The sequence below is a fragment of the Vespa velutina genome, chromosome 18, assembly GCF_912470025.1.
Source record: "Vespa velutina chromosome 18, iVesVel2.1, whole genome shotgun sequence".
Taxonomy (NCBI): domain Eukaryota; kingdom Metazoa; phylum Arthropoda; class Insecta; order Hymenoptera; family Vespidae; genus Vespa; species Vespa velutina.
In genome coordinates, this window is record NC_062205.1 from 1,530,277 (window position 1) to 1,540,276 (window position 10,000).

General features: G+C 25.4%; 2 protein-coding genes across 2 annotated transcripts in view; one reads left to right on the forward strand and one right to left on the reverse strand.

Annotated features, from left to right (window-relative positions):
• The window catches only part of LOC124955554 (bifunctional protein STORR-like), a 7,865-nt gene extending 4,980 nt beyond the window's left edge, over positions 1-2,885 (forward strand). The window contains exons 8-12 of the mRNA XM_047510142.1: positions 298-419; positions 1,555-2,034; positions 2,137-2,343; positions 2,431-2,579; positions 2,661-2,885. Coding sequence (XP_047366098.1) covers positions 298-419; positions 1,555-2,034; positions 2,137-2,343; positions 2,431-2,579; positions 2,661-2,703 — 1,001 coding nt within the window. The 3' untranslated portion in view covers positions 2,704-2,885. The remainder of the gene's footprint in view (positions 1-297; positions 420-1,554; positions 2,035-2,136; positions 2,344-2,430; positions 2,580-2,660) is intronic.
• Positions 2,886-2,971: 86 nt separating this feature from the next.
• On the reverse strand, positions 2,972-8,454 carry LOC124955340. The gene is made up of 4 exons (XM_047509628.1): positions 8,229-8,454; positions 6,521-6,840; positions 5,479-5,910; positions 2,972-3,387 (listed from the first exon to the last, which is right to left on the reverse strand). The coding sequence occupies exons 1-4, from the start codon at positions 8,248-8,250 to the stop codon at positions 3,187-3,189; spliced, it is 975 nt and encodes a 324-aa protein (XP_047365584.1). The 5' UTR covers positions 8,251-8,454; the 3' UTR covers positions 2,972-3,186.
• Between the last annotated feature and the right edge of the window lie 1,546 nt (positions 8,455-10,000).

Consider the following 10,000-nt stretch of genomic DNA (forward strand, 5'->3'; position numbering starts at 1 on the left):
ATAGATGGGATGCTCCGGTTTAGTGAGTTATGGAGTGGGGAAGGAAGTAAATTAGATCGTTTATAAATATGAGACAAATTCTTGATGAGACGTATTTGTACCGTTGACACGGTTGCTCTCGAACAAGGATTTATTTTGTCATCCATTAACGCGATTTATCATTACTTATCTTTCCTTTTTTTTTCTTTTTTCCTCTTGTAACTAAAATCTAATCTATTCCCATATATTTATATATATACATATATATATATATATATTTATATATATATATATATATATATACATATAATTCGTAAGGAAGCATCGATCTTTTATTTTCAATTGGAAAAAAAAGGAAGAATAAAATGGTTTTAAACGTACCGGACGTTAAGTTTTACAATGGCAATACTGTTCCACAATTTGGATTGGGTACTTGGAAGGTATGTAAAAAAAAAAAAAAAAAAGAAAAAAAATAAAAAAAAGGAAGAAGAAAAAAAGAAAACAAAAGAAAGAATCATACCTCTCTTTCTCTCTCTCTCTCGTTTTATTAATAATATTTTGTTACATAATTCTTACGATGTCACCGTTGTGTAGATTGTCTTTTTTTTTTTTTCGTTACTCAAAACTACGATCTAATCAATATCGTAGATAAACACCGTAGAACGTATGTACGTATGTATAGTATTATATATATATGTATGTATGTATGTATGTATGTATGTATGTATATATGTATGTATGTATGTATACATTTTGTTTTGTTTTTTTTTTTTTTTTTTTTTTTTTTTTTTTTTTTTTCTATGAATACATGTCTAAATAAGATTTTCTTAGAATACGATCGATGCAAGGTCATTTGTATATTACTACGATAATACGTATAATTAAAAGACTGACTTTACGTTATATTTGAATTTTCATTCGACAAACTATTACTATGTATTTATGAAAAAGATATTATTTAATGATTTGAAATAACATATTATTTGTGGCTTTTTTTTTTTTCATTTGGAAACATTTTTTATTTTACGACATGAGCAAAATCAATTACAGCTATATGAAATATTTGAAATCTTTTTTACTCGTCCTTTTATTTATATTTATTTATTTATTTATTTATTTATTTATTTATTTATTTATTTATTTATTTATTTATTTATTTTTTTAGATTTCTTTATAAGTTCGACGAGATAGTTTGATAATTGAAATGAAATGTTTTTTTTTTTTTTTTTTTTTTTTTTTTTTTCATTTCCTAATTTAATTCTGATTTTATTGAAAGAATAAATAATAAATTTATGTGAAATAATAAGGATAAGTTTCCAAATTTTCTTTTTTCTTGTTTCTCTCTCTCTCTCTCTCTCTTTCTCTCTTTATTTTTTTTCTTTTAAATTTTTAATCATGAATTTTATTTAGTTTTTCATTACTCTCATACTATATTGGTATATATATATATATATATATATATATATATATATATATATATATATATATATATATATATTTTTTTTTATCATTTTATTTTTGTGTGTACGTGTGTATGTGTAAATATATTTTAATATTATATATTTTTTATTTTAGTCAAAACCCGGAGAAGTTGTTCAAGCTGTTAAGGATGCCATAGATATTGGTTATCGTCACATTGATTGTGCTTTTGTTTATGGTAATGAGAAAGAAGTCGGGAAAGCAATAAAAACAAAAATTGCAGAAGGAGTTGTCAGCAGAAAAGATTTATTTATTACTAGTAAACTTTGGAATACCTTTCATCAACCCGATTTAGTTGAACCTGCTATTACAAAAACATTGAGCGACCTTGGTCTTGAATACTTAGACCTATATTTAATTCATTGGCCTATCGCTTACAAAGAGGGCGATAATTTATTTCCAAAAAAATCTGATGGTTTTCCTGAATTTAGTAATGCTGATTACATTGACACATGGAAGGCTATGGAGGGTTTATTAAATAAAGGATTAACAAAGAACATTGGCGTCAGTAATTTCAATTCTGAGCAGATTAATAGATTACTTAAAAATTGTACCATTAAGCCGGTAACAAATCAAGTATGTATTCATTTTGATAAATTAATTATAAAATCCTTGATCAATTTGATTGTTAATAATTATAGATGTTTTTTTTTCTTTTTTTTTTTTTTTTTTTGCCAGATCGAATGTCATCCATATCTAACGCAAAAGAAATTGTCTGATTTCTGTAAAGAAAAAGGAATTATCATTACCGCTTATAGTCCTTTGGGCTCACCAGATAGACCGTGGGCTAAACCGGATGATCCAAAATTATTGGAGGATGAAAAATTGTTGGAACTTGGAAAGAAGTATAATAAAACACCAGCGCAAATTCTTTTGCGCTATCAAGTAAGTTGAATTCTTTTTGTTAAAATAAAAAAGAATGAAAAATATAAATATCATAATAAAATAAATACATTAAATAATATATTACAGTTGGATCGTGGACACGTTGTGATTCCAAAATCCGTTACCAAATCACGTATCCTCGAAAATAGTAATATTTTTGATTTTCAACTTAAACCTGATGATATTGCATACATAGATTCTTTCGACTGTAATGGAAGAATTTGTCCGATGACAGGGTAAAATCATTTTTATATATATTTCCAAATTAATATTTTCTTAATATATTAAAATTATGATATTTTATTTTGAATTTTCAGATCTGAGGGAAGTCCTTATTTTCCATTTGCCATTCCTTTCTAATTAATACAACAGATAAGTAAGATTAGTTTTGATCGCGTTCATAAAAATATATACATATAATTATTTTTAAAATATGTGTATCGTAAATATTTTCTTTGTTAAATACGTTTATACGTACGTTCGTATTTTTCTACGCATGTATTTCGATATTAACAAATAATAAATTTTCGTTAAATAAAGAATCTCTCGTTTATAATATTTTAATGCAATTTGATGTCGTTGAACGAGAAAAAAAAACAAAAGAAAAGAAAAGAAAAGAAAAAGAATTTATAAATATATATATATATATATATATATATATAAGTGTGTATGTATGTATATATAGCGTCGAACAATGTAATTACATTATAAAATGGTTGATTGATATTTAATTGCAAGAAAAGGTGGAGTTATCGTCATTGTCCTCACAACCGCAAGAACAACATTCGCAATATTCTTCGTCGGTGTCACTATTGTTCATGGGAATAGATAATGATGATTCAGCTACCGGTTTATATCCTTTGTCCAATGGACATAATGGCCCAGCTCCACATTTGCACGGTACATTAGATAATCCATAGGCACATTTTCCTTTGCAATTGCACCTACATTCATTTTTAATCTCTGATAAACGACATTTATTGCAAGATAATGAATAAGAGTTATCAGACGTGATCTCAAAATCGCAAGGTGCCTTTGGACAATCTGTAAAAAAATATAAATTTTCTATGAATGATATTATATAGGAACTTGATTGCTTTCTTTATATATACATACATATTCTTTATATATATATATATATATATAAATTAGGAAATAGAAATGTACTTGATGTTAATATAGCACAGGGTGGAAGATCACATGGAAGATTAATTGAGCAAGGATTTTTCCGAATATTATTCGATTTTAATGGACGTACATTAGGAGACAACGTTCTCGAAGATTTTCTTGACTTTTTACTCGTCGAAATATTTTCGTGATCATATTTCTTCACGCAAATACATAATTTTGATTCCTACGATTTAAAATCAATTGAAAAATAATATATATGTATATATATATATATATATATATATATATATATATATATATATTGTTTTGTTAAAAGAATTTAATATTTTATTATCGTACGTTATCCTTTTTATTTATCAAAATTAATCTCTTTACTTTATTATCATGATCAGTTTTCTCTTCTAATTCATTTGAAATATCGATTTGATTTTTCAATATCTTCGACGTTTCTATTTCTTTTCTTTCAATCTTCAATGGCTTATCTCGTATTATTTGTTTCGAATTTTTAACAGGCTTAGTCGTATCTACAGTATTCTATAAATAATAATTTTTCATTTGTATGTATGTATGTATGTATGTATGTATGTAATGTATGTTCTTTAATCTCATTGAATCGGAAAACAACATCCGTTGTTTTTGATTTGTTGAAGATGAAACAATATTTTTAATTGAAGAAGTGGATCAATGAAGAATATTTAATTAAATATTAATAATATTTGGGAAAATATTTATTTTGGCAAAATATTAATTTTGTGATTTATACTTTTGCAAATACAAATTCAACGTTTCAAAGTTATCGATGGATTTTTCTTTTTTTTTTCTTTTTTTTTTTTTCATTATCGCTAATTCAGTGTATAAAGTTGTTCAAGTTTTTTTTTTGTTTTTCTTTTTTTTTTTATTTCTTTTTGACTTTTGATTTATTACTAACTGATAAAACTACTCAATAACATATAACGTAATATTAATTATTAACGTATAATGTGTGCGTTTTGATATAAACGTGATATTTATTCCTTCGCACATCAATGTCAGAATTTCAATATAAATATTTTACGAATCCACAAATTGCCAATAATATTGTATTGATTTTGACAATGTGTTTTACAATGCTGTTGATACGATCAAATTAAGAAAAAAAAAAAAAAAAAAAAAAAAAAAGGAAAATACAAAACGATATAATTTGATTTTGATTCGTTGTAGTATTGCATTATATATTTATCATACATGCGATAAAATTTTTGCAATTCTTTGATACGAAAAATCAGACTTCATTTTAGATAAGAAAGATTAAAAGAAATATTTAGATGAATTATTTTTCTTTTTCTTTTCTTTTCTTTTCTTTTCTTTTTTCTTTTTTTTTTTTTTTTCTTTGTTCTATTTATCTTTTCGTATACGTAATCATACGTACCTATATAATTACGAATTACTTTGAGTTAAAAACTCAACGAATTACGTATTACGAAAATTTGGAATTTTTTAATAACAAAGATTTATATTCGATTATATATATATATATATATTTTTTTATTGTTAAGGCTTAAGAAGAAACGTTATTTTAGAAAGAATTGATTCGTAAAAGGAAAATGAATTTGATTTCGATTTTGCGAAGAAAGAAAAAGAAAAAAAAGAAAAGCTTGAATTCGATTTTCCAACGATTCGAATTTCAATTGTAAAAGTAGAAAAAGAAAAGCTTAAATTCGATTTGCAAAGGTTCGCATTTGAATTGTAAAAAAAGAAAAAGCAAGAAAAAAAAAAAGGAACAAAAAGAAAGGATTGAATTTGATTTGCGAAGGTTTCAAATGATGTGAATTGCAAAATAAGGAAAAGAAAAACAGTTTGAATTTGATTTATGTATGTTCGAATTTAAATTGCAAAATTTATAGAACAAAATGTGCATACATGTGTGTGTGTGTGTGTGTGTGTGTGTGTGCGTATGTGTACAAAAAAAAGAAAACAAAACAAAACAAAAAGAAAAAAGAAAAAAGAGAAAGGAAATTCACTAACTTCACTCTTTTTCCGCACGAGTTCCTTCTTTAATTGTTGTATATTGTTTTTGTAAAATTGCAACGCGCAATACATCTTCCTCTCGTTAATCTCGAGATCTTGAATGCGTTTAAGCATCTTGTTGTTACCAGAAATATTTTGAAATTCTTTCGAAGCTAGCAAACGATCCAATTGTTCAACATAAAGAATCTCCTTTTCTTCCAATTGTTTTATACAATTTTTTAATTCTAACTCGTCCTTAGCTAACTGATGTATTTTCGTCAAACAAATGACATCATCCGAATTAATCGACTGTAAGCTCGTACATTGATAACAACGAATTTCCTTTTCAATTTTGTCAGCTTGATCGTTCATCTCCTTATTCGCCAATTCGAGGGATTCCAATTCTATATCGGTTTCCTCCAATTTAACGTCGGCGTCGATAATTTTGTCCTTAATGGAGAAAAGGAAGAAACAAACAAAAAAAAAAAAAAAAAAAAAAAAAAAAAAAAGAAAACAGAAGAAAATATATAATTAGTAATTACGATGATCCTAAAATGCATTTAATCTTTGATTGTTATCGGCTTCGGTTATTAGCAATCGATCGGATTAAATCAAATCAAATTATATTAATCAATCACTCAATCAATCAATCAATCCATCAATCAATGAAAATCAATCGATCGATCGATCGATCGTTCGATCAAGTAAACAATAAAAACGAGAGAATATTAAACAGTTCTGAATTATAAATGGCAAATTATGTGATCCTTCTTCTTCTTCTTCTTTTTTTTTTTTTGTTTTTCTTTTTTCCTTTCTTTCTTTTTTCGTTCATACCGACGTAATTTATGAACCCCGTAAGTCGTCGTAATTTTTACTTTTTTTATTCTTTCTTCTCTCTCTCTCTCTCTCTCTCTCTCTCTCTCTCTCTATCTCTCTATCTCTCTATCTCTCTGTTTGATTTTCTTTTTTTCTTTTTTTGACTTGACTTGACTTCGCATACTGACGAGATTTTATTACCCCGTTGTTAATCGTCGTATGTTGAATTTCAATCGGGTCGTACGTGCAACTCCGTCGTCTCCATATTGAGATCCTTGACGGTGCTCTTTAAATTACGAAGTAGCTTTTCGGTTGGATCTAAGTCGGGCGATAGCTTGTTCATGATTTCGCGAATTTTGCAAAATGGTGGATCGTCGCAGGTCTTCCCGGATTTCCACATGTTGTACGCCATAAGGGCCGGTATTGATCTCTCCATCGTCGTGATTTTTTCCCTTAGATATCTATGACGTCCCGTTAAATCGCAATGACGTTCTTCTATACTCGCAGCAATTTCTTCAAGATATGGTTTCGATTGTCCGTTCATTCTCGTTTCGGATTTAGTACCTGAAATAACATGTTTATGGGTTAATAATTAAATAATGGCGGTCTTAACGAAAACGTTACACATCTTTTGAGATTCTATCAAAATAAATCGATTGTACATTATAGTATATATTAGGTTGGAAACTATGAAACGGGCGTTTTTGTTTAGTTATTCATTTTCATTCAACGTACGTTTCATAGTTTCCAACCTGATATATAAATATTAGGTTGGAAACTATGAAACGGGTGTTTTTGTTTAGTTATTTATTTCCATTCAACGTCCGTTTCATAGTTTCCAATCTAATATATATATATATAATATGTATAATATGTATAATAGATATATATATAATCGATATATTTTGATATATTTAGATTAGTTATACTTTGTCAATAATTTCCTTAACTTTGTAGTACAATTTCTAGGAATATTTTTTTAAATTAATATAATATTCCTTTGTAAAGTATCATCGATATTTAAGATTCAAAAAAAAAAAAAAAGTACATTTATGTATATTTCATTTTTCTTAAACATTAGTTTTACTTCTGAGATAATATTTGACGTTTTATTTGATACAAATTGAAAAATAAAAATTTTTTAACTGCTCGCGTTATACCATCGACGATTATTTGGGTAATTGTAAAAATTTGTTTAATGAGATATCTCATTTAAGAATCGAGTAAGATCATAAGAATTTACGATCGAATTTATAAAATAAAATAATATTCATGTGGTTCAAAGTTTTCAATTTGTATTGATTTTGAATACGTAAAATATCATTGGCTACGATTGCGCCATCTAGATTTGATCAATTTCACATTCTCCTTTTCTTTCTTTCTCTCTCTCTTTCTCTCTCTCTTTTGCTCCTTAATTCACGTAGTTCGTATCTCATTCTCTCTTTCTCTTTTGTTCCGTACTTCACGTTATATACTCTCCTTATCTTTCTCACATTATTTCTTTTTCTTTCTCTCTCATTTTCTCTCTCTTTCTCTCTCTCTCTCTCTCTCTCTTTTTCTTTCTCTCTCTCTCTCAAAAACCTTGAAGTTTTATAACTAATATTTTCGCAAGTTAAGAATTAGTCCAAATATTCCCGTTGATTTGTAAAAAGCGTTTATATTAAATTTCATTTTAATTGAAATAGGTGTAATGAGTGTTCGTTTTAGAATTAAAAAATGGACATAAAATAAATAAAGCTTTTATATCATTAATGACGATAATACACGTGTACATTTATACGCATATATATAATTTCTCCGTTTGACTTTTAACATCGAAGATAATCGATTGCAAATGTCAAAACTGACATACGTATGCATAAAATTATAGCTATATATTTGTAAGGATATACTTTCTATATATATATATATATATATAATTTTTTTTTATTTTATTTATATAAGTCACTTACCAATTTTATGTAACGTCGCCATGATAGTTTGAAGAATTCGAAAGATACGATGAAAAATTTAAATACGTCGTATAAATTTTGTCGACATTAAACAACACAATTTTCAATCGATATGACAGATAAAAGATTAGCGTGTTATATACATAATATATATATATGTATATATATATATTTATGTATTCATGTAAAACGTATGCAATGTTAATTGGCCATTGATATATTGCCGTTAATTTCAAGTCATATAAATACATTGCAAGATATTTTCAAACTACATTACCGACGGTAGATAAGACAATGAAGAGGATTAATACGTCATATTAAATGCGGATTATTTGATTCAATGAAGGATAGAAACGAAATCGAGCGGATATCATTCTGGATTTGACAATAAAATATGACATAATTTTGGCGTAAATGTCATAATAATCGCAATGCCGAAAGACATTATATTGCGTTTCTTGTTAGATTATTATATAAATAAATAATTTATATAATTAAGAGAAATTAAAGAGAGAAAAAGAAAAATTAATAAAGTCGGCGAACATAGAAGGAGAAACGACGAAAAAAAATCTGGAGCATAATCAAGATTGGAAAAATGTTGTCCCTTCTTCTCCGGATTTAAAGTAAAATAAAAAAAAAAAAAAAAAAAAGTTCTTTTTTTTCTTTATAAACTTTTTTGTACTAAGCATTAATTTCTTCTTCTTCTTCTTTTTTTTTTTTTTCTTATTTTTCTTTACTCATTTATTTTTTATACATTTATGTACACAGGTTTGATTAGAAATCAAATTTGAGTATAATTTTTGTTAGAAATAATAGAATATAATATAATATAAATAATAATAAAAATAAATAATTATTATTATTATAATTATTATTATATTTATAATTATAAAATATAATATAATTATAATAATACATAATATTTATAATACATATTATTATTATTATTTTTTATTATTATTATTATTATTATTATTATTATTATTATTATAATAGTAACGATAATAATAATTTGTTTCATTTATAATTCAATTCCTTACAGTCATTAGTGAAGTATTTTTTATAAGGTACATATATACAAACAATGAATTATGAACTTCATTAATCAAATTATAGTATATATTATATATATATATATAATATAATAAATATTATTAATATTTATGATATAATATATATAAAATATGTATATATATAATATAATGTAATAATTATCCTTTCTTTTTCACGCTGTTTATCCAATGAATGATACTAAATTTGCTCAATGACTGTAAGGAATCGAATTAAACGAATTATTATTATCGTTACTATTATTACAATAATAATAATAATAATAATAATAATAATAATAATAATAATAATAATAATAATAATAATAATAATAATAATTATTATTATTATTATTATTATTATTATTTATTTTTGTTATTATTTATATTATTTATTTGTATTATTTATATATTTGTTACTATTATAATTATTATTATTTATATTTATTATAATTGTTCATTTTTCTTATAATAATTATTATTATTATTAAAGTCGGGATGATAAATGGATCGATTTGGTGCGTCAATGTAATGGAGAAGATGATAAGACCTCATTAACTACCGTAACAAGCACGATACAGGATAGCATTTTAAGCACACAATCGCAATCAATAAAATCGATCTATGATAAGAGAAGAGATTTCGAAGGACATGTACTTCAACGATCAGGTGGTGGTCGGGTATTCAGTTATCGGAAAAAAAAGGCTTCGATTGGAAACGGAA

Bases quoted from the DNA above. Each gene is read 5' to 3' on its own strand.
- LOC124955340 (XM_047509628.1), bottom strand. From the start codon at position 8,250: ATGGCGACGTTACATAAAATTG. The intron at 6,841-8,228 runs GTAAGTGACTTA...ATGTTATTTCAG, and splicing joins GGCGACGTTACATAAAATTG to GTACTAAATCCGAAACGAGA. The intron at 3,388-5,478 runs GTTAGTGAATTT...ATTTTTTTACAG, and splicing joins TCGTGCGGAAAAAGAGTGAA to ATTGTCCAAAGGCACCTTGC.